Below are 24693 nucleotides of genomic sequence, written 5' to 3' on the forward strand. Positions count from 1 at the left end.
TTTAACAGACGGGCCACACAAGCATCTGTGGCCCCTTCTGTCATCCCAGAGTGCCCCGGGGCACACAAAGCAGGCTCAAACACCCATGGGGCCCCCATGGCACTTCTACAGTAGAAATCTCTGACCTCAAGAGAAAACTTTTTGAGGCAGACCCTCTGCGCTATGTCTAGGTATAGCTGGTTGGGATGAAAAATTAGGTTATATTGAAATCAACAGACTTCCTTTGCTTCAGCACTGCATGAGTCATGAAAATAGTCTCACAGAGTTGCCAAAGAAACGCGACTCCATTCAAAGTTAACATAATGCATGCCTTAACTGTTAGTGGACGTATCCTGACAGATGAAGTCATGCTTGATGCTAGACGTTTCAAAGTGGCCAGGCCTTTCTGCTGAAACAAGGAAGTGGGTGCTTTGTTAGTAAACCAGGTGTGGAGCAGGTAAAGCGGTGAAACATGCCACACATCATTTATTTAAAGTCAGACTATGCACTAGTCACATAAACTTTAACTGGTGTGGTTTACTCAAAGCCACATGACTCAATATGTGTGACAAGCAATATCTTGCAATTCTAGCCCCGGGAATTTTCTGCAATATGTTGCATCGAATGATGTCAGGAGACAGATGACATGGAGTATAAATGTGTTCCCTCGACAGTGGGGCAGACAGAAATCATAGCAAGCACCGAGCTCCATTCGGACACAGGTGATCTCTGGAGGTTACGTTCACCAACCATGCAAGGCGGACATTTTGCTGCTCTGCTCGCCATTTGGCTTCTCTGTGGATCTCTGTCTGAAGGTAAGCATCTTAAGTACCTCTATACTTTTTAACTATGTGTTAAACTATTTTCAGTCTAAGTGCATAAGCCTACATTATCTGCTTCATGATAATGTACCTATATCTCTTTGTTTAAAGGATACTAACCAGCCGCGGCCCGTGCAGGTAAGAGTGGTAAGAGCAGTGTGGCGGAGGGGGCGGGTGGGGGGAATTTCGACAGACGATGATGAGGGAAAGTTAAATAAATAATTAATTTCCCCTCGTCATCGACTCTCAAAATCCCCCCCGCACCCAGCCCCACCACCCCTCTTACCCTTGTGATGGACTGTGATCCCTTTAAAGGTGATGTACCCTTAATACTACCAAAAGCAGGAATACATCTCTCGCCAGTGTGGGAATGGGAATGGAACCCCTTAATGAGGGTATAGAGAAAGAGTGTCCTTCACATGGAAAGTTATATTTCCAGTAGGGTAAAAGGTTTTATTGTTCAAATGCAATGTAATTTCTTCATGAGCAATTTACCTTGTACACAATTGCTCATGCAGAAAGCACCTTGTACATCTGTGTTATTTCACAAATTTTTCCAAAAGTGCTCCAAGAACATTGTGGAAGTCACAGTTTTACAGCCATTCTTTTGGAAACCTTTGTGAGTGCTTCCAATTCTCAAATACTTCCAAATCATAAATCTGCACCTATGTGAGGCTGTAAACTTGTTTGGTACATCTTAGAATTGTTACTTCCCATCGTACTGATTTTTCCTACTTGATTGCCTTTTCTAGTGATTGAAAGGTGGTTTTCGTTGACGAAAATGCTGATGTATTTGTTTCCTCTTTATTAATGTCTAAGGCGTTGAAATCTTTATCAGCTATTAGTTATTGTCTGTTTGTGAACTAGACGAGTACCTAGAAACAGACAGAATTCCAAGAAACTTAAAAATTCTGATTTTTCCGCCAATTGAAACCACAAACCCTGACAAAAATCTAAAGATGGAAGAGAACCTTGGGGAACTGTGAAGCAACATGTTAAAGCAACTGATTGACATTGCAAAGGCTGCATAAGAAAAGCACCAACATGACATTTAAACATATCTATCCCATCGCGCTTTTCAAGCTTCCTATTTACAACATAAGTGGCTACTTCTTTTTTGTTGTTTTCCATGTTGTACTGATATGTTAAATACACCTTCACTTTTCTCACTGATGTAGTGAGTGATGTATCACCAGGTTGCAGAGCCATCCAATCACTTGTATACACCCTTATACATGTTAATTTATTTTCATTTAATATGGTTTCCAATGCCTGTCAGCCCTAATTAAAAGCAGCACATCCATATATGTCCATCCTTGAAAAAGATCGAGGTGTACAGTGCCCAAGGAGGCGAAACAGGTCTCAGCAGATGTTCCTCACCTGTGCTGCAAGATGAAATTATGATCCATAGGTATGAATGCGCATCAACTGAATGTCTCAGTAAACTCATTTTCAACAAAATTGATAAGGAATCCAATGCGTCTTTATCTTGGCTACTTCAATTATTGATAGGATTAGTTTCTGAATGGTTATAATATTGCATAAGTATATTTGTGAGTAATTTCATTCTAGGGTTCCTATGTGCACCCTTTAAGGGCATAACCAGTTGGACCAGCCTAGTACGCCTACTAATTTTTGGACCACTTTTAGGGGTGTGTGGAATTTTGCGTAATTTTGCATTATTATGTGAAAATTCAGAAAAATTGTGCCTGCATAAATGAAATGCAAATTGGGCATTTAGTGCTATTCTTTTAGTGTGAAGTGTTTCCTTACATCCTTAATTGACTTGAGGAAGTGCTTTGCACTAAAAAAAAAAAAAGCAAAAAAACCCACAAGTGCTGCAAGCAAGACCTGCAGAAGTTTTGTCCGTTTGCATATTTTTTACTCAGGTGACCCCCAATTATACTGTGTTGTGTACAAAGGTGGGCGAGCCCCTGAAAGCTCAAGCCAGGCTTCAGCCTGGTCTGGCTCTGGCTCAGCTTGATTTCCTGTTGGATCCTCGAGCCCATAACGAGCCAAACTTTCAGGTTCAAGTCTCGGAGTCAGATCACCATCCTGTGATTCAAGGCAAAATCACTCAATCACCCCATGCCTATAAATAATGCATGTGACCTTGTGATGTAACTGGTTTTCATGTAGAGGGTTCGGCCTTCGAGTTCGCATTATATTTAAAAACTCTAAGAGATAAAAAAGAAAGCCTTAATATCAGGAAAGACAAATATATTTACATTTACAGGCTGATTTGTACAAAGTGAAACCTGGCTATCTCGCGGCTTCCCAGCTTAAATTGTGTGATCTTAGGCAAATATTTCATTTCACCTAAACTCTTTTTTCTTCATTTTCGTGTTGAAGCATTTCAAATATGTGTGCAGACTACTAGTTGTACAAAACTATTACTTGTAATAAGTACCTCTCAGAGCAGTGCTATAATGTGCCCAATTAATGTCAAAGACCATACGTTAAAGAAATACACTTTTTTTTATTTTGAAGACATTTTATAAGATTTTATGTGATGTTTGTTGTATGAATTATATAGCAAGGGCCTTATTTATGAAGGCCTGCATCCCTTTTGCCCCGCCGTTGTGTCACTTTTAGTGATGCAGCGGCGGTGTAAATAATGCGCCATGTTTCCCCATATTTACGAAGTGACTTATCTAGGCAGATACGTCACTTTGTAAACCCCAGCGCTACATTATACCTGCGTCAGGTATAATGTTTGCAGGGAGGGCTTTCCCCTGCAACAAAGGGTCTTAGGAGTGGCGGAGTGAAATCTATGAGATTTCGCTGTGCCACTTCTAGGACACCAATGTGTGAAAACCCTATGCCTGCCATGGCGTAAGGGTGATGCAGGCCCTTTCACATGGTGCTTGAAGAACATTGCTGGAGTTGCATCACGTTTCAGACAAAAGTCCAGCAACGCGCCACTTTTGCGCCATCAGATACGTCAGTATTACTGACTGATGTATCTGTCATTCCTTGCGACAGGATGCTTCATACTGTAAATCATACTGTAAATCTGACGCATCATTGGGGTCGCAAGGAGGGCACACTGAAAAATGTTGCATTGCTGCTTTCACGCAGCGATACACCACTTCACACAAATGAGGCTCTGGGGCCCTAGGTGCGTCACTTCATAAATATGGCGCAACATGGTGAATTATTTACTCCACCGCTGCGTCATTAAAAGTAACGCAAAGGCGGCACAAAAGTGACGCAGGCCTTCATAAATAAGGTACCAAATATTTTCAGGGCTTGGCTCGAGCCAAGGTCCGAGCCATGTTCACTCTGCCGCCTCTAAATGTGAAATGGCATCATTTTATAAAATTTTGAAATGCTGACAGTTTCGCTAATAATTACGGTATAATTCAACATTTTCAGCACATACGGGAAAATAGCTCTTTGTACCCACCAAATCCTGAGAAAGGACTTAAACTGTTCCTGAAAAAGATTACCAATTCAGAAATCACCAGGAATGAATCAACCGCCTGCTCAGGAAATGCCATTTGCTCAAGGCTCGTGCTCATGTTTTGTTTGTATTTACAGGTGCGTCACTGCAGAGGTCACCTACGGAGCTCCGCTGCCAGTGCGTCAAGACTGAGTCTGGCTTCATCAGTCCCAAGCAAATTGAGAAAGTAGAGATCACTCCCAGCGGCCCCCACTGCCCAAATGTCGAAGTCATGTAAGCATTTTTTTCTTAATTCGTGTTTTTGAAATGAGCTTGAAATACATTTAATAATAACTTTCTTCTGTTCCCTTCAATGACTGTTCTTGGCAGGGGCTCCGCGTGATTCTGGGCGGGCTGCCACTGTGGTCAGTGCTGGCTTCTGTGAGACGCTGTCTCTGTAGCGTGCTTTGTGCTCCATTTAAAACTGGTTTACACACTCAAGAGATCTTAATAAAAGTTTGTTTTATTACAGTGCAGGTCATAAACTCAACTGTGGTTGTATGACACCATTCCAGAACTGGCAAATGCTGCTAATAACCCCTTCAGGGCAAGGTTGAAAAAGGAAGAGCATTTATTCTGGGAACCCAACACATTGAGGGGCATATTATCAAGGACTGGTGTTAAAATTATCGCCGTTTTATCGGCAGGAAACTGCAGATAAAACGGCGATAATGGGCTTGATAATACGCCCTTGTTAATTCCCATAGAAGCCCATGTTAACATCAGAATATGGGCTTCAATGGGAATTAACAAGGGCGTATTATCAAGCCCATCATTGCCGTTTTATCGGCAGTTTCCTGCCGATAAAACGGCGATAATTTCAACACCCGTCCTGATAATATGCCCCCCGGTGTGGTGGCAGAAAGGAATTGCAGGCAGGAGGAGTGGAAACATGAAGGGATGTTCACTGACTGTCAAAATATGCGTATTCTTTTTTTTTACAAACTCAGGGGTTTATGTTTTTTACAAGCCCAGCATGCTGACGGAAAGTAATTTTTTATGACGTTCCGGCAGCGCACTGGGTTTACCCATATCTACAAGGTCACTTGAAGCCACCCTGCATGGCTTTTTATGGCCTCCTGGATATGGTGTGAGGTAATGTAGCACAAGTGGCTGAGTTGCCTCACACTGTGATGGGGAGGCGTGCCATGAGTGCTAAGGTGGATGTTCCCATGTAACACCCATAGCATTTGACACATTCCCAGATTTACAACATGCTGTAAACACTGTAAATGCGTCAAAAGCCTACACCTAAGGCTTTTTTTTGTGAGGGAAGGTGTCACTTCCCCACAAAAACAACCTGATTTTGATGCACATACCCTAGCACCATGGCGCAGGGGGGCCTGCATTGGCGCATGTCAGCCATTTGTGCACCACCACTATGGAACAGGACAGGACTGCACTGTTTCTCATAGATACAACACATACCTGTCCTTTTCTTTTTTTTATTTTGACATAGGGCTGCACAGAAAGAAGGTTTGCAATGCCCACCATATGCCAAAATATAGTAAATTAGACCCTTCTAAAGGAATAAGCAACATGGAAAATAGGAGCCAGTGAAGCTAGTCTGTCTAACTTAATTAGTCACAAATAGACTGCTTTTTACGATAGATCCGGCTGCTAAGGCACCTACTGCAGATCTATGTTATAAAACATAATACTGGTAAGCTATTTGTGCCTAATCGCTAGTTACAGATTCCGGTCATTAATTAACTAAGAGGGTTTTATGCCGTCTTTGCACACACAAGCCCCCAAGCCCAATATCCTTTAGTTGCCTATGCTGGTAATCACATCCTGCACTTTATCTTGCATGTTGCATGGGCATATATATCCCTCACAACTAATTATTTTCTTGCATGGTTACACTTTATGAGGTTCCTCCTGATACAAGCTTTTAAGGTTCTACTTTTTCTATTTCTTTTTCGGTCGAGGGACCGTTGCACTGCAAAGCAGTGAGGGCGGAGTCCCGAAGATTTTATTTTTTGGAGCTAGGGGGCTTGGAACCCGCCTCTCTCCTCCATTCTCCTCCATTGGCTGGCTTCCTAAACGGAGGCCAGCCATTGTCACTCCAATAAAGCCCCGTCTCTTTCGGATTCGGGGGGGTGTTTTTTTGCGTTCTTTCGACTGTGATGTCATCCGTCACTCAGAACACCAAAACACGCCCCCGAATCCGAAATTTTCGGATGTTTGCGGCCGCCATTGTTGCTTTTACCTTTCACCTCTTGCCTCTAGCCTCTTGCCTTTTTTTACTTTTCACCTCTTGCCTCCTGCCTTGTTGCTTTACCGCCTTACCGCTGTGCTATGTGGTACCTTGCTTTTACACTTTTGTGCTCTTTTTCACTTATGTGTAGCTTTGCGCAATCTACACTAATGAATGATATCGGATGACTGAGGTTTCCTGCCTAACGGTGCCCGTGTCCTTAGCCTGTCACAGCTCGCCTCCCCTTTTCCCACAATGTTTGGCCTTTTAGAGCCTTACAGGGGACTATTAGCTTTTGTCTCCCCTCTAGCCGCTGCTATTATTACAGCCTCAATCAACCAAGCTGTAATCCTCGGGAAACACAAACCCTCAGTCCCCTCATGGTGCTCCGGGTGGCGTCCAGCGGTACTGCCGCTTGTCTCGTGTCTATTGTGCCGCTGCCCGCAGTCCGTAGACAGAGATCAGAGTGTAGAGCGGAGCAGAGCGGAGGAGGAAGGAAGTAAGAGTGTGTCCCCAGACCTGGACCCTGGACCCGCTTAGCCCGTTACAGGTCAGTTTTCAACAGTATGGAGGCGCAGGTTTGTCTTCGCTCCGGAGTACTTGCTACTTACTATCTCCTTGGTCGGACGTCAGGGGGGAGGCAGCTTGCGCAGGGCACAGAGCAGGAGCACCGAGATAGAGCTCAGATCTCTCACCAATGTCGAAGCGGCCAGCGACCGCAGTGATTCTCATGAAGGGCACCGAGGGGCGCACATGTCTCTCATCAATGTCGAGGCATCCAGCGGCCCCGGTAATTATTCTTTTTTAGTTTTTTGCTACGGGCACCAGAACAGAGGGTAGAGTTCCGAGGTCTGAGGTCAAGTGTATCTCTGGGCCTTCAGAGCGTCGAGGAAAGTTGAGGTAAAGTCTTTGCCATTATGCTTATCTACCATCTGCCATCCGCCATCTGCCGGTCTTTCTATCAGAAGTTTTCGAGGACCCCTTTTCTGTAGTGTAGTGTAGTGGCTAAACCAAACCCCCGAACCTCATCATCAGCCAGGTGGGAGACGTCTGCATTACCACTCCCTTAGGCAAGGAGCTCACGACTGAACTCCTCAGTCAGCCGCCATCTTCTCCCTTCCCTAATAATGTTAAAATCTCACTCAATTCCTGACCAAAATATATATTTAAAAAAAACTACTGAAGGGGGGTAAAAAGATGGCTTTATGATTAGGACAAAAGTGATGCTTATTTTTTGTAACAGATTGTACTTTTTAGATGTTAAATAGTCTCTAATGCATTGCAAAGCAAGAACTCCATTGCAGGTGGAAATATATAGCTGTTGCACTGCGAAGCAGTGAGGGCGGAGTCCGGAAGATTTTATGTTTTGGAGTTAGGGGGATTGGAACCCGCCTCTCTCCTCCATTCTCCTCCATTGGCTGGCTTCCTAAACGGAGGCCAGCCATTGGAGGAGAAGGGAGTCACTCCAATAAAGCCCCGTCTCTTTCGGATTCCGGGGCGTGTTATTTGGCGTTCTTTCGACTGTGACGTCATCCATCACTCAGAACGCCAAAACACGCCCCAGAATCCGAAATTTTCGGATGTTTGCGGTCGCCATTGTTGCCCGGCCGCCGCCGAGTCTTCCAGTGAGTGCTTGTTTTAATAAGTGTTTCCAGGAAGGGGGCACCAGCTCTCCTACGTTTATCTGCAGCCCGGGGCTGCAATCGTCCTTCCAAGAGGGATTCCCCGGCGTGGGGATCCCCCCATCGACTAATAACGAGCTGCCTGCCGAAAGGGGCTCTTTTTTATAGATATCATTATTTCGCCTGAGGCTTTCTTCAGCACACCACGGCGAAGAAATCCTTAAGGAGGGTTTCTGTGAGGAACTGTCACCCTTCGCACACAGCCCCACCCCCAGCAGAAAGTAACATCTTAAATTGCTCAAAATTGAGGGGAAGAACAGTACGGCAAAATGGGCCCCCTCAAAATCAAATGCCCCATAGAACTATCACCAGTGACAGCCTTTTCTCTCTATTGCTTCTTTCTTTCTTTCTTTCCTTCTTTCTTTCTTTCCTCTTCACCCCTCCTACCCTTTGCGCGCATTGTTACGCCTCCCCGCTCTCCAATCTGTCTTTCTTATTCTCTCTCTCACCTCTGTATGTCTTCGTTTTTCACACTCAGTTCCTTCTGGCTCTCACACATCCTCTCTCTCACTCACACTCTCTTTTCTTTCGCTGTCGATTCCCTTGTCACCTCTATCTATCGGTGCCTGCACCCCTTCTCTGTCTAGTGCTCTCTCTTGCACACACTTGCAGACTCCGTGCCTTTCCAGGTATGAATAGATTTCTGTTTCTAAATGCCTCTCCCACTCTGACATTGTCGAAATACCACTGTCTCTGCAATTTGGTAGCCCCCTCAAGAATCCCGGGGCTGATCCCATCTCTAGCACAGCAAAAAAACGCCACCTCTTTCCCCACTCTGAACCCTCTGTGTGTGTGTGTGTGGGGCTCTGTGTGTGTGTGTGGGGGGCTCTGTGTGTGTGGCTGTGTGGCTCTGTGTGGATAGCTTTTTTTGTAGGTGGCTCTATGTGTGGGTGGCTCTGTCTGTGTGAGAGTGGCTCTATGTGAATGACTCTGTGTGGGTGGCTCTGTATGTGTGTGTGGGTGGCTTTGTGTGTGTGGCTCTGTGTGGGTGTAAATGCAATAGGTCATGCATTTGCGAGCGATTAAACTATTGGCATTGTAAATGACAATGCCATTTATTTAACGATTAAGCTATTGGCAATGTAAATGACAATGCCATTTATTTCTGATTTAAAAAGAAAAAAAAGTAATGAGCAATGCCAATAGCTCTACCTTTAATAATGCCGAGACCATTGCATTGTAAATGCTTGTTTGTGTAAGCTTCAGCTGGCATGATCATTGATTGTTCTAAACTTCCCTACCTGCCGCTACACCACTTTAAAGACTCACGAAGGCTTTAAAAACTTGCATCATCATTTTTATTGCAGGTAGACAGAGGTCCAACTAGAGCAACATTTTTTTGGGGGGGCTTCGAAAGATTGCAGGGGGGGTAATTCTTCCAGCAATAGGCAGATTGGAGATGAAGGGGTGAAAAACAACAAAGCCTGGTTATCACGTAAATGGTCTTTTAAAGACCTGTGAAGTACTCAGGTGCAGCTGCAATAAGACGGACGCCAGCCCAGGAAGCTGTCTCAGCCTGGACTGACACACATGATGGGGGCAGGGGGAGGGGGGGCTGAAGCCCTTTGAGCCCAATGGGCGTTGCGCGCCTGCAGCTAGACAGAACTTTCCTTGTCCAACTCCCTCTTGCAAAGGAGTTACACCTTTGTTTTAATGTACTTCATACCTACCAACTCACATGATGCCACCATGTGACACACTATATCAGCTTCCATCACACGGTCTTCCGGTGAGGAGCCGATATGTAAATGTAAATGTAAATCCAGTATTTATAAAGCACGAACAGCTACCCGAAGGCATCCCGGTGCTGGGGGCTGTCGGGAAGATTAAGCAAGCTGTTGCCCAGAGTCACATGGTGGTGGGCTGAACTGCCGCCAGTGCCAGGGATGGAACCGTGATTCCCAAATTCCAGCGTCAGTCGCCCTGGCCACGCCGCCACACCTCTTCCCTCACATGGTGGCAGTGAAAAGGAGCTGAAAACCACTGTAAATAGCGGTTATTTTTCGAGGCTTTGAACTGCTGATGTCCATTAAGGGGTGTGAACACACCCCAGGACATCAGCACCTGCCTCAGCAAGCTTTTTTTGTCGGATGAGGGGGATTAGGAGCAGGGTGGGGTTCAAAAGTGCCTCGTAGGTACTTCTCGTCATGAGGCTCGCCCCCTTCGAGGCTCCTCCCCCTCATCACACAGTAAGATTGTTCCTCAAGTTAGCAGGTATGGTACTTATGACCTGATTTACTGTTCCCCCAGAAGAGCGTAGCTATAGTTTGTGCTGTAGTGAAGCACGGAGGACGTAGCTATGCTAGTGAGGAAAGTCACTCACCTTTACTGTTTGTCCTCTAAGGCATCTTTAGCTAAGCAGATAACACCGTGATTTCCTGAAACCAAATAAATAAGGCACGCAGTTAAAAGGGGCGTATGTGGACAGGAATGTCTTTTCGTCTCCCTTTTTTTGTCCTATGTACCGTTTGGGGCTTGAATTGTACGATTACACATGTCAGGGGTTTGTTCATACCGTGTATTTTATGTTTATATTATTGTGTGGCTTTATTGCAAAGCTGAATCAATAAACTTTACCACAACTAATAGGGTTTATGTGTGTCTTGCAGAAAATTAAACGTAAAATGCAGGTCACGGTTTTCTATTTTATACTGGCTAGCTCAGTTGGTTAGTATTTTAGCTACAGAGGTCCTTATTTACTATGTAGGTTAGGAGGTACAATTAGGTAAATAGCTCACAGACTTCTGCAATTACTGCACACTCCTTCATGCAACCTAAAGTCATAATTGTGAATTCTTGCAGGTTTTAACTCAATGTATTATCTTCTATGGTTGATCAAATGGAATGGATAGCATTAAATGATTATTATGAGTGCTCAAAACATTCACTTTGCTCCGTTTGCTATATTAATCGGTATTAGCATTATTACTCAGCTATTCCTGACACTCCATTAAAGCACACATTCTTACCTATGCACCTCGTGATACCCACCTGAATGTTTGTTTGCTGTTGAAACTGGAGGCAAGGTTCCAAATGTGCCACATTTGATCTCCTACCCATCCCAGACTGGGCACACAACATGTACAAAAGGAATTAATGATTATCCGCCAAATTAACCATTTAATGTTGAGTAGCACTCTGCAAGGCAGCAGCTGTCCAGCGGAAAATGAAATGAATGTGCATAGGAGTCCACACAATCAGGTATGGAATCCAGCTGGTTCCCACTGTAAACCAGGAAAAGGTTTGTCTTTTCGCTCTTCCTTGTGCCGGGTATGTGGGCCAAAGTGGTGCAAGCATTTTTGAGTGCTGTTCACACAGTCACAGACCCCTCTAATGAATATCTGGGGGCATATTTATAAGGAAATGTTGGAGCGCAGAGCTGCCCCAAATTTGGCAGGGCTGCACTCTGACATTTCCAAAACGCAGGGATGTGCATATTTACAACAATACGGCACACCTCTGTGTTTTTCCTAGCGCTCGGGCTAAAATTAGCTTCTTAGCGCCAATTCAGGCACCCTTGCGCCATAGTGCAAGGGGGCCTGCATTGCAGGGAATAATTGTTTATGTGCAGGAAGGTGTCCCTTTCTGCACTAAAACAATCATCAATGGTGTTTTGCTCCATGTGTGTAAAGCAACATCGAGGAGAAATAAAAGCATTTCTCCTTGTTGCCCCATTGTAACTCCTGCTACTGCATGGCATTAGTTGTTGGCGCTTCCTCAGATTTACGCCTCCTTGGTAATCTGGAGCAGCGTCAAAAGGCCGTGAGTAATGTGTTAAAACGCCTACAGAAACACCCATTGCATGCCCCTTTCACGCAAAGTGATGGCTGTAAAGAGGTCGTATTTACAAGGTGGCGTTGCCCCAATGTAAATGTGGAGAAGGGCACAGCTCCACCAGAACGTCACTAAAAGTGGCGTTCTTGTGGCGATTTCCCCATGTAAATATACCCCTTGATGTGCAGCACTGCGATTCCTTAGAAATTGCTCAACTAAAGCTCCTAAAGACCAGTGTTTGGGCTGTACTAATTTCTAGGCAGTTGTTGAACAGCTGTACTAATTGCTAGGCAGTTGTTGAACATGACTGACTAACATAGCACAGGAGCAGATGCCGGCTCACTCCCTATGGCTAAGAGAAGATTAACAAACTGTGTAGTCCTATGTTAACCTGGCTAGTCTTCTTGACGTTTTGCGACGTCAAAGAACACATGGGTTAGGACAATATGTGCAAGTTTTTTTCTCTCAAAACCCTTCCCTAAAACCTGCTTCCTCGCACTCTTTACATTGCTCCCGCGACTCACCTAATTTCTCCACAGCCCGACCCTTCCAATGCGCTTCAGTTGTGCACCAAGCACAGGTTGATGCTCTTCATTGATCACCCACACACACAATCCTCTTTCTTGGCCCGCTAGGCATTGGATGGTGTCATGTTCTCCATGTGCGCCGGGAGGTACACCATACACGGGACACAGGTTAGTTGCACGTTTCTTTATTGGCATCTCACATTACTGCTAGTTAGCCTCTCGGGCAGCTGCTGGTCCGCACGTCCGTCCCCGTCCGTGTCCTAGTCATTGTCCGCCCTCTTTCCTCTGACGTCACCGGATCCGGTGTCCGGTGACCTGGTCACTCTGCCCACAGGGTCCTAACGCCCTACTGTCCGTCGCCCACACTGTCAGGTCATGACACCTCCCCCCTTGTTGCAAACAAATCTTTGTGACACATTTACTATAGTCCTCATTCACAGTTATATTGATGGAGGTGAATGAACGAGAGAAAGAGAGAGAGAGATAGAGAGAGAGAGAGAGAGAGAGGGAGAGAGAGAGAGAGAGAGAGAGAGTACTTGTCATTCTACATTTCTTCAATGAGTCTCTGTTGTTTACTGCATGCCCTTCGTGAATCTAGTGTCTCCATTGCTTCCTTGTCCTCTATCTTCTACCTTCCATGTGGCTGCAGTTGTCGCTGCCATTTCTTCTTTCTCCGCCTTCTTTGTCCTTGAAATGCTATCTCTTTCTTGTTATTCGTTGTTTGTTGTAGACAGCCGTTATCATCCATCCTTTCACTTTCGTCACCGCCAGTGACTCTTTGGAGAACTTGTTGTCTTATCATCTATATTATTTCTGTCTCAACACCTTTGGTCCTGGCCCTGAGGTGCCTCTTGCCTTTATTTCCTTGGTGGCGCTTGTCCGCTCTGCTCATTGCATGTCTTTGTCCTTTCTTTTTTTTGCTGCTCTTTCTCCTGCGGTATGTCTTTTCGTTTTGCTCCTTTTTACCCCTTTTTTTCGGCTCTCCTTGTCCTTTTAGCCTTTTCTCGGCTCTCCTTGTCCTTTTAGCCTTTTCTAGGCTCTCCTTGTCCTTTTCTCTTGTGTCCCTTTTGTGTCCTTTTTTCTTCTTCTTCTTCTGTTATTCTCCTTTTCGTTTAGCCTTTTCTAGGCTCTCCTTGTCCTTTTAGCCTTTTCTAGGCTCTCCTTGTCCTTTTCTCTTGTGTCCCTTTTGTGTCCTTTTTTTTCTTCTTCTTCTTCTGTTATTCTCCTTTTCTTTTAGTCTTTTCTAGGCTCTCCTTTGTCCTTTTAGCCTTTTCTAGGCTCTCCTTGTCCTTTTCTCTTGTGTCCCTTTTGTGTCCTTTTTTTCTTCTTCTTCTGTTATTCTCCTTTTCTTTTAGCCTTTTCTAGGCTCTCCTTGTCCTTTTCTCTTGTGTCTCTTTTGTATCCTTTTTCCTTCTTCTTCTTCTGTTATCCTCCTTTCCTTTTAGCCTTTTCTAGGCTCTCCTTGTCCTTTTAGCCTTTTCTAGGCTCTCCTTGTCCTTTTCTCTTGTGTCCCTTTTGTGTCCTTTTTTTCTTCTTCTTCTTCTGTTATTCTCCTTTTCTTTTAGCCTTTTCTAGGCTCTCCTTTATCCTTTTAGCCTTTTCTGTCTTCTTCCACTCTCTTGTTCTTCTTTCTTATATGTGTATATATTCTTTCCTTCTTTCTCTTTCTCTATTTGTCCTTTTGTTATTCTCTGGTAATCTCTTTTCTTATTGCATCATCATCTTCCTTTGCCTTATTGCTCTTTTGCCTTTTATTTTTCCTTTCTTCTTCAATCAAGACATTTATTTCCTTTGTCTCCCTTTTCAGACCTTTTCCGTGCTTATCTTCCTTTTCTTCTTTATCTTCTTTTTCTTCCTGTCTTTTCTTCTTGCTCGCGTTCTCCTTAATTCACCTTGTCTTATGTTCTTCTTCTTCTTTGTCCTTTGCCTGGCTTTGAAATGGCTGCTCTCCTTTTTCCTATGACCTTTCCTTGAATGTCCCCTTCAAAATGTCACTTTGGTCGTCTTTGTCCTTTCTTGTCCTTAATATGCCCCTTTATTCTCCTTATTTCTGCCTTTGTTTTATTTATTTTTACTTCTCGTCGTCTTTCCTTTCTCATTTCCTTCTTTTCCGACGTTATTTGGCCTTAATATGGCCGCCCCATTATTGTCTATCTTTCTTTCCTGATCTAAGATGGCCGCCGCTTTTTTCGCAATTTCGCCGTCCTAATCGCATTGCCTGTACTTAAGATGGCCGCCACCGCTGTTCTCACTGCCCATTGGCTCAGCTCGCCTCCTTCCAATATGGCCGCCGAGACTCTCCATATTCTCGCGATGGCTCGCGCCAGCCTTTCCAATTTATTCCTTTTCTCCTCAGCGCTTACCGCATCATCTTCACCGGTGGCAGTCGGGGTGAGCTCCCGCCTCGCTGCTCAACGGGCAGACTTTCTCGTGTCTCCTACCCTTCCAGGGTGGGCTCCTTGTGTGTCTCCAGCCTTCCCACGCGTCGTTCGTCACTTTCCCTCGTCGCCAGTTGTCATGTTCTCCATGTGCGCCGGGAGGTACACCATACACGGGACACAGGTTAGTTGCACGTTTCTTTATTGGCATCTCACATTACTGCTAGTTAGCCTCTCGGGCAGCTGCTGGTCCGCACGTCCGTCCCCGTCCGTGTCCTAGTCATTGTCCACCCTCTTTCCTCTGACGTCACCGGATCCGGTGTCCGGTGACCTGGTCACTCTGCCCACAGGGTCCTAACGCCCTACTGTCCGTCGCCCACACTGTCGGGTCACGACAGATGGAGGCCTTGGTAATGTTTTGTAATTGCCCCTCTGTAATATGCAGTGCTGCCCCTCTCCATGTTAGTAGCTGTTATTGGCTTTAACAACCTGGAGACATTTCAATTCCGCCAACATGTTAAAACTATAACAATGAAAACATTGTTTTCTGTATTTTCAAGATGGCCGTTGTGTTGAGTGAAGCACGTGCATTGCAAGGTCAGGTCACGCATTGCATGACGATGCGACGCACGTTGCACCATGCGACACATCAGTCAACTTGGAAGTACGCAAAATAATGTTTTTATGTATTGTTTTTAAAACTTTTAACAATTGCTGTCAGGCATTTGGAAAGGCAATCACGTCGCCCGCTCAATAATGGGAAAATAAGATTGTTTTGCTTTGGCAGTAGTTGCATGCGATACAATCAAAACCCAACGTATGATGCTGCAGTAATTTCACCTAATATTCAGATAATATTTGGGAACATGAAAATATAATGACAACCTAGAAAAAAAATCTAATTAGCAGGTAGTTTACTTTCAGAATATACAGCGTCATGCAAACAGCTGAAGAGTATGCCTTCTCACCCGGCACCCGGTACATGCCACGCAGGCTCCGAGGAGATAACATCAGCACGCCGCCCCCAGCACCATGGTCCCGCCCCGCTCCCTTTCAAATTATCCACAGGAGCAAGCCTTCTACAATATGCTCCTCCCCAGGAATGTAGAGTGACCCAGGCTCCATGGTGATGCAGTCCTTCTTTCCCCCTTCACCCGCAGTACCCCGCCCGCTACCATTCCGGCATATCGTGGGCTCGGAGCCTGCATTCCTGGCAGCCCCGGAGGCAGCCTCCCAGGCTCCGCTGAGGAAGGCACTCTCTTCTTCACGGGCTTACCGCCAAACGCCAGGGTCCCGCGCCGATTCTCTGGGGTACCGCCCCCACCTCAACCGCATCACAGCCCTCTCCCCGTCGGCACGATGGACGCAACCGGGACCACTCTCCTGACATATGAGTGGCCCGCTTACTCCCCAATAAGGATTTTTGCCGTTTGGCAAGGTACAAGCAGCAACAGCCATGGCTACCCTGGCTGACGCCTGCCGCACAAGCCGGGCCATCTCAACTGCCTCCGCAATGACGAGGTTCATCCGCTCTGCCTCGCTCAAAAGCCACAACGCTTCCAGCACTCGATGGTCCGCCATCCTGAGGTAGGCAAACAATCCAATATAACAATCTTCAACTAGAAAACACACCCACAACTCATTCTAACTAAGGTCTAAGAGAGAAAAGCTAGACTACCATAAATGCTCCCAGCCACCAGGTCACCAAACCTAAAATGGTGGCTGGGAGCGAGCGCACACCGCCCTTATAGTTGGGTTACAATTGGGTTATAAGTTGCCCAAAAATACAAAATGGAGAAAGCTGGGGACTTCCCCCAGCCCCTCCCAAACTGCCCTGGGGGGGAGACCTCCCTGCGGTTGGCTAACCCCAAAGCCCCCTTCTGCATGACGAGTTAACACTTGCACGCTTACTGCTCCAGTCATTTTGGGGACCTAGTGATAGAACTATGGTATGGGGAATGACCTAACAGCTTGCAGCTCACACAGAAAAGGAATCTGTGTTCCCACCTCCCGCTCATTCGGCAGTGATGTTTACATTATTTTATTACAAGTGCACTGGCATCAGTATAGTATTGTATAGAAAAATGAACACCATCCGTTATGTTATTACTTGAACTCTGCATTGTGCAACATGAAAAACAATAATAAAATATCCAGTAAAAATAATGCACGTGTAACACTGAAGGTGGCCGAGGCACTGTCTCTGCTTAGGTACATGGGTTTCAGGTCAATGCAAGTACACGCTCCAGAAAGGTTTTTGACCTTTTAACCTCTTCATTTGCAGCATGGTCCTGCATTCGGGACAGAAAGTATGCGTGGACCCCGAAGCCGCATGGGTGAAGAAGATCATGGACTGGATTTCAAAAAGGTAATAGATAATAACGTGTGAGGGTTGCATGAGGGAACTCTGCATGCATTTACCACGCTTGCCTTTACCCCTCAGTCAGTAACCCGACTGCAACGTTACCATGCGTTCCTTTACCACACAAATCGTTAAAACTTGCTTCAGACAAAGAGAAAGAGAGTGTGTGTGTGTGTGTGTGAGTGTGTGTGTGTGTGTGTTCCCTGCCAGTCTTGAAGTGTGTTTAATAAAACATGCATTAGGAGTCACTTAGAAAGACAGCTCTTAAGATAAGTAATTAAAGAGGGAGATGGTGAAAACAACTATAAACCATCTGATTGCTGAGAACAGGACAATACATCATAAATCTTTGTGTCACATTCCTTAACTACTGGCACAGGCCCTAAGCTCGAGCTCTCCCACAAAAGATAACTGATTAGGGGAAAAACTAGAGAAGGGAAAAACGCATAGTACTGACTAAATATTGTGTTAGTAGCATTATTGACTGAAGTTGGTGCTTGTAAATATTAATGATTACTGTTGCTAATCCTTCTTATGCACCCTCACCTATGACCAAGTATCATAAAAGAGACCCAACTTCAACGCGGGCCAAAACAATTTGCCCCACTAAATCTGTCCCACTCCAATCTAAAACAATCTGCCCCTCTCAGTCAAAAACAATCTGCCCCTCTCCAATCCCAAGCAATCTGCCACATTCCAATCCTCCCCACTTCAATCCAAAACAATCTGCCCCACACTAACCCGCCCACTCCAATCTGCCCCACTCCAACCCAAAACAATCCATCCACTCCAATCTGCCCCAATCCAATCTGCCTCACTCCAGTCTGTCCCAACCAATCCAAAATAGCCTTCCACGCTCTAATCATCCCAACTCCAATCAAAATTATCGGATGACTTCAATCTTCCCTACCCCAATCAAAAACAATCTGCTCCACTTCAATCCATCTCATTCTAATCTTCTCCACTACAATCCAAAACAATCTGCCACACTCCAATCTGCCCCACTCCAATCTAAAACATTCTGGCCCACTCCACACCATCCCACTTCAATCCATCCCACTTCAATCCACCCCACTCCAATCCAGTCCACCTTAACCCAATCCGCTCACTCATCCCAATTCACTCCACTCCAACCTACCACAATCCACTACACTCCAATCCACCCAACACCAATCTAGTCCAGACAAATCCAACCCAATCCAATGTTCCCCACTCCAATCTACCCCCTCACCTCTATGCAATCCACCCTACTCCCTCCCTAATCCACCGCACTAAAAAAACAACCCTCCTCACTCCAAGGGAATCCACCCACTCCAATCCACAACAATCTTTCCCACTCCAACCTGTCTCGCACCAATCTGCCACACTCCAATCTAAATCAATCTGCCTCACTCAATCTAAAACAATCTGCCCCATTCCAATCCAAACATATCTGCTCTTTTCCATTCCAAAAGAAGCTGCTCCAATCTAAAACAGTATGCCCCACTCTAATCTGCCTGACTCCAGTCCAAACAATCTGCCCTACTCCAATCCAAAACAATGTTCCCCACTCAAACCTGCCCCACTCCAATCCAAAACAATGTACCCCACTGCAATGAGCCCCACTCCAATTCAGGACAATCTGCCCCACTCCAATCCAAAACATTGTGCCCCACTCCAATCCAAAACAATCTGGCCCACTCCGATATGCCCCACTCCAATCCAAAACAATCTGACCCCACTCCAAACCAAACAATCTGCCACACTCTAATCCCCACGCTCCAATGCAATCCATCTCACCGTACCCCAATCCAATCCACCTAACTCAATCCAATTCACTCCAATTTAGTCAAATCAAATATCTCACACTCCAATCCACCCCACCCCAATCCAATCCATCTCAGTCCACTCCACCCCATTCAATCCATTCACCCAATCCAATCAATCTCAATCCAATCCACCCAATCCCAATCGAATTAACTCCCGCCCCAGTCAAATGCACATGAGTCCAATCCACCCCAATCCTATCCACCTCAGTCAATCCAATGTACTTTACTCCAATCCACCCAACGCCTGATGAATCCAATCCAACTCACTCCAATCCACCTCATTCCATTCCGCCCCACTCCAGTCCACCCTACTCAAGTTCAATTCACTGCACTCCAATCCACCTCAAATCCAATTCACCCCACTCCAGCTCCCCACCCCAAGCCCACCCCACCCAATCTAGTCCACACTACCCTGCCCCATTTCAATTCACCCCACTGTAATCTAATCCACCCCATCCACCCCACTCTCGTGCAATCCACCCCACTCTACCCCAATCCACCCCACCCCAGTTCAGTTCACCCACTCAATCCAATCCATCTTGCCCACCACACTCCAATCCACCCACTCCAATCCAATCCACACCACTCCACTCCAGTCCAATCCACCTCACCTCACCCCACTGCAACTCAAACCACCCCACTCGACTCCAATCTAATCCCCATCCCACTCCAATCCACCCTCCTCCAGTCTAGTCCAATCCAACCCCCTTGACTCCACTCTAATTCACCCCACTCCAAACCACCCTTCTCTAACCCAATAAACCCCACCCCAATCCACCCCCCACCCTCCAAAACTGACCTAATCCACCCACTTCAATCCACCCTAATCCAATCCATGTCACCCCATTTCAATCCACCCCACCACAATCCAATCCACTCCATCTGGTCCACCCAATCCAATCCACATCACTCCACTCAAAGAAATCCAGTCTACCGCAATCCAATCCACCCCAATCTATTCCAATTCAATCCACCCCACTACCGCAATCCACTCCAAGCCTCTCCACCATATTCCAACCCACTCTACTTCACACCACTCCGCTCTACGACACTGCATCTATGACAATGCACTCAGTGACAGTGCAACTGAACCATTGAGCTCTACTCCCCTCTACTCCACTCTACAACACACTACTCCCCCTACTCCACTCTATGACACTCCACACCACTAACTTTTAGCAATGCTGAACAGCAGCCACACTGGTGTACAATATGGCAAAAACACATTGCCAAAGCCAAACACTCTTGTATAGGTGATTTGAAAACTCATCAAACAGGCATAATGACTTTAGTGGATTGTACTTACACTCTCTGGATAAGAAGCGTTATGTAATGTTTAATACCAATTGATGTTCTTTGGAATAACAACTTACATTTGCATTTTGACTGATTGCTCTTGTGTGACTTTTCGTTGAGGTTGTTTTGCTGATTGCTTTTATCATACACTGTTTTTCTTTTTAGGGATGTGCCCATAACTGAAGAAAAGCCTTAAAGGAATTTGATGACCCTGAATATATATACCCATTGTTGTGCAGAGAGACTTTTGTGAAACTCCACATTCTGGCAGTTGTTTTAGGAGGATAGGGAATGTGTATTTTTGTGTGTTAAGTAATTTATATTATTGTATGTATGTATTTATTTATGTATGTATGTATATATGTATGCATGTATCTATATGGTATTTCTATAGGGCAAACCTAGCCAAAAGGTAGGGGGGCACTATACACGAAAGAGAGGTCAGCGAGTAATAGAAGAGGAAGCTGAATTGTGGACAGTTACTTTATTACAATATGGTGTCCTTTAAAGAGACGAGTCTTCATTCTTTCCTAAATTCAAGCAGCGCTGGGTTGGTCCTGATGAGTACAGGGATGTCGTTCCAGATCGTGGGTGCATAGATGGAAAGGCTGTATCCACAAATATATCTGTAACATTTAAAAGGGATATGATTTTGAAGAAGGCTGGTATGCCTGGAATATTGTCATACATTTCCAGACGGAGCTGTATAGTTCTCCAGAAGAGGAAAATCTCAAAGTCAAAGTTTTTTACTAGGCACACAATACTCTGGGCTGTCCACACTGAAGATAAGGGAGTAAATTCAGATTATCTTTATTGTCTTGTGGAAATAATATGGAGTAAATAACACAGCTTAGAGTAACACTAGGGAAAAAAAGCCAGTCAAATGGAATTCTTAGGCTAGTTTACTATTTTGAGTATTTTGAGTTAGACGTACAGAAGTAACAATAAAGCAGTTATTTATTGGTGGCCCAACAGCAGTTTTCTTTTTATCCAGTGCATATATATATATATATTTATCAAAACTATTGTTATTTATTTAACTTAAGACTTGTTTATCTATAATAATTTGCCATGCTCCCTTTTTCTGGTTAATGATTCAAATTCCTTATCGTAATATTTTCTGAAAAGTATGGAAGACTCAACGTTTTAATTTTTTTTTTAACTTGACATTAAAAAATAATTTCACTTTATAAGAAACGTATATGGCTGTTTGCTTTCATTCCAACACATTTGTAATGCAGAGTCATTATTTGGAGGGAATTGAGGTCAGTTTCATGTTGGCGGTTGCTTTTAACATTACAAACTTTGGATCGCCACCAAGAACTGGTGCACGTGCTGCAAGGTGATTCATCTTCGGTTTTGCACACTGTGGAATTTACTTCCCTGTTACTTGACAGAAGGGTTCAGGGAAATGCAAGGCTTTAATGCCTGTGTTGGTGTAATGTGCTAGTTTTTACTGCACTTCATTGGGATTGCCGGTCGGTGACCAGCCATATGGGGAAAGGTTCAGCAGTTGCCACGTGTGTGCAACATTGTACTTCAAATTGCAGAAAGGCCGCAGCAGAACCGATATAGGACATATGTTTAGGTCAACAGTCCTTTGGAATACATTGGGAGTGAAATCACTGCATCACTCTGTTCAATGAATGGGCAGATTGGTTAGTGAACCAGGCAACACTTATCTCCTTTGGCTGATGCATATTGCCCTATACAATCAACTAACATTTACTGCCTAACACTTCCCACCTCCCCTAAACCCTTTCCACTCCAACATCCCCCTCCTGTTTTCCTTTAAACATCAACAATCTAACAAACGTTTAACTTCTTTCTCATATCAATCTATCCACTGTTCTCTTGATTGACTGGCAGGACCACTCCTGCACCTAGCCCACCTCATTGATTCTTTGCTCAATGTTTCTTCCCCCTACTTCCGCTGTCCCTTTGTTAATCCCTCTCTCCATTTGTTTGTTCCTTCACACCTCCTGTTTCTTGCAACAATCACCCCTCCACTCTTATTGCTGCCCAAATCAGCTCTCTTTTGCCTTGCACCAGGGTGGGTGGTGGGGTTTCCTTTGGAGATGCAGGGAAAAGTAATTCCCAGCATGCCCTGAACGCAATGAGGTGGTAGTGCTGCAGCCCACATCACTACGCACCGCTTTCCTCTCTCCCAAACCTCCATCGCTACTGGGCCCAACTGTGGTGGTTGAGGCCTTTTACTCCTGATGTCACAGAGCCCAACCTACTATGGATCCTGCTCAACCCCTTCTACACTTGACTCTCAGTGACAGCTGTGGTTGAATATTCACGGCTCCCTCGTGGGAAGATGTAGATACAGGTTAGTGAATACAAATCATAACTCAAACATCACACAGTACGAACATAAAATTATTGTCCAGTCAAATATGTGCTTTTATGTAAGCAAAATAAGTATTTTATTGCTAATTCTACACGTGCAAAGGTATACGACATTCCGAAGCAACCACACAATTCCACTTGAGATTGGGGCTCAGTTTTCTGTGACTATTCAGGATTTGAGTCGGAACTGACTATGGCGCAACAGCACCATCAGCAGTGAATTCCCTGGGGCCCAACTGTTTCATTTCACATCTTATACACTCTTGCAACATAGAGGAGTTCGGCAGATCAACGGGTGCCCTCAGAGCAGGAGTGCACGAGTCCTGCTCAGTCCAGAGAAGTCAGGATGCTCGCAGCTCAAGTGGCAGCACCCGGCGGCGCAGTTCTCTCTTCTTAGCGGCACTGCCGGAATCTTCCTCAGTTGTCGGAGCTGCTCCTGGCATGCGAAGATGTAGCAAGCTGGCTTTACCCAGCGGCTGGGGGGATTGGGGAATCCTTTGCTCACTCATGAGTGGATCCCGGTGGGAGTTGGACATCATTCATGGCATCTTCGGCAATCCTCCAGTCAGTCAGGTGCACCTCACTTGCAGTGCAGGTCCAGCTCGTGAGATGTTGCCTCAGTCTCTCCTTGGGGTTATGACCCAAATTCTTTGGCACATTGGTACTGGCAGCCCTTCCTGGCATACAGGTTTGCCGCGCTACTTTGAAAACACGGCACCAACCTTGTTGGTGCAAATGCCCACATTGAGATGGATAATATGAATGAAATCGGATGGATGCACAGCAATTTGAAGAATAATCACCCTATTTGAGGTGATGTTATGGTAATTTTGTGGTGCTCCGCAAGGTGACGTCGAGTGCCCAACGGCGTCGGTCAATATACGTTTAAGAAGTGAAGCTAGAGGGTCTCTAGTTTCATCCCTTGGCAGGCACACGTGTTGTTGTCTTTTCTAGTGATAAAAAGACTTCCACTCAATAAGTTTTCTTTGAATGTCTTTATGTTTCATTGCTTTTTTAACTTCAGTATTTCAAAATTCATTCTTATGTCATCAAAATCATTGTAGACAATATTTACTTCAGGCAATGTCTTTAAAACGTGTCCAATGCATTTCGGGCATTAACATCATGCCCTTCATCAGGGAATCGACAATGCCTGTCTGGGGAAGTTGATCGATTCTTGAAATGTGGTTGAAGAAGTGTTACGGTCCGTTTGTTCGTCTAACAACGAACAAACGGACCGTAACACTTCTTCAACCACTGATGAAGGGCATGATGTTAATGCCCGAAATGCATTGGACACGTTTTAAAGACATTGCCTGAAGTAAATATTGTCTACAATGATTTTGATGGTTTAAGGTGACCAACACTTCCTCCCAGAACCGGCCGATATTGGGGCATTCCATAAACATGTGAATGTCTGAAGCTGCTAATAAATTGCATTTGTTACATTTCTTATCTGGGAGGAATTTGGAAAGTCTCAACGGTGTTATGTATGCCCGATGGGCTGTAAATAAATGGTTGCGTCTCAGCCATGATGGTTTCACCACTTTGTACAGGAGCGAAAAAGATCTTAACCATATCGCCTCACACTGAAAGCCAGTTGCCTCTTCCCACAGCTCGTCTGGAAGAGTAAACTCCCCATCAATTTCTTCCTGCAGTTGCCAGTACCAGAAGGCCACCTCCTTACCACCCATTGGTCTTTCTAATAGCAGTTTCTCCAGCGCGCTTGATTTCCCAAAAAGTATATCTTTGCGTCGCTGGGCTCTACCCCAGCTTTCCAGCTGGATGAATTTAAATCTAGAAAATGCTGGGCCTATACGTTCGTGTAATTCATCCCAAGATAGTATCGCTCCCTCTACCATTAGCTCTCCCCATCTAACAATCCCAGCCTCCTCTAATGGGGAGGATAAGCTGTCCCTTAGGCACTCCGGTAAACCTGGAGAGTCCCATATAGGAGCGAAATCCGAGTAATAGGACAGGCCTAATCTTCGTCTAATGGCTAGCCAACCTCTGGCCCATGACTGTATAATTTTTAATCTTATTTTCTTAAAAAATTTCTGGCTTCC

General features: G+C 45.1%; 1 protein-coding gene across 1 annotated transcript; it reads left to right on the forward strand.

Annotated features, from left to right (window-relative positions):
- The first annotated feature begins 730 nt into the window (after window positions 1-730).
- Window positions 731-20532, forward strand: LOC144819649 (interleukin-8-like). Its single transcript, XM_078677459.1, has 4 exons — window positions 731-794; window positions 4344-4479; window positions 17091-17174; window positions 20438-20532. The coding sequence occupies exons 1-4, from the start codon at window positions 731-733 to the stop codon at window positions 20466-20468; spliced, it is 315 nt and encodes a 104-aa protein (XP_078533585.1). The 3' UTR covers window positions 20469-20532.
- The last annotated feature ends 4161 nt before the right edge of the window (window positions 20533-24693 follow it).

The sequence above is a fragment of the Lissotriton helveticus genome, chromosome 2_1 (assembly GCF_964261635.1).
Source record: "Lissotriton helveticus chromosome 2_1, aLisHel1.1, whole genome shotgun sequence".
NCBI classification, from domain to species: domain Eukaryota; kingdom Metazoa; phylum Chordata; class Amphibia; order Caudata; family Salamandridae; genus Lissotriton; species Lissotriton helveticus.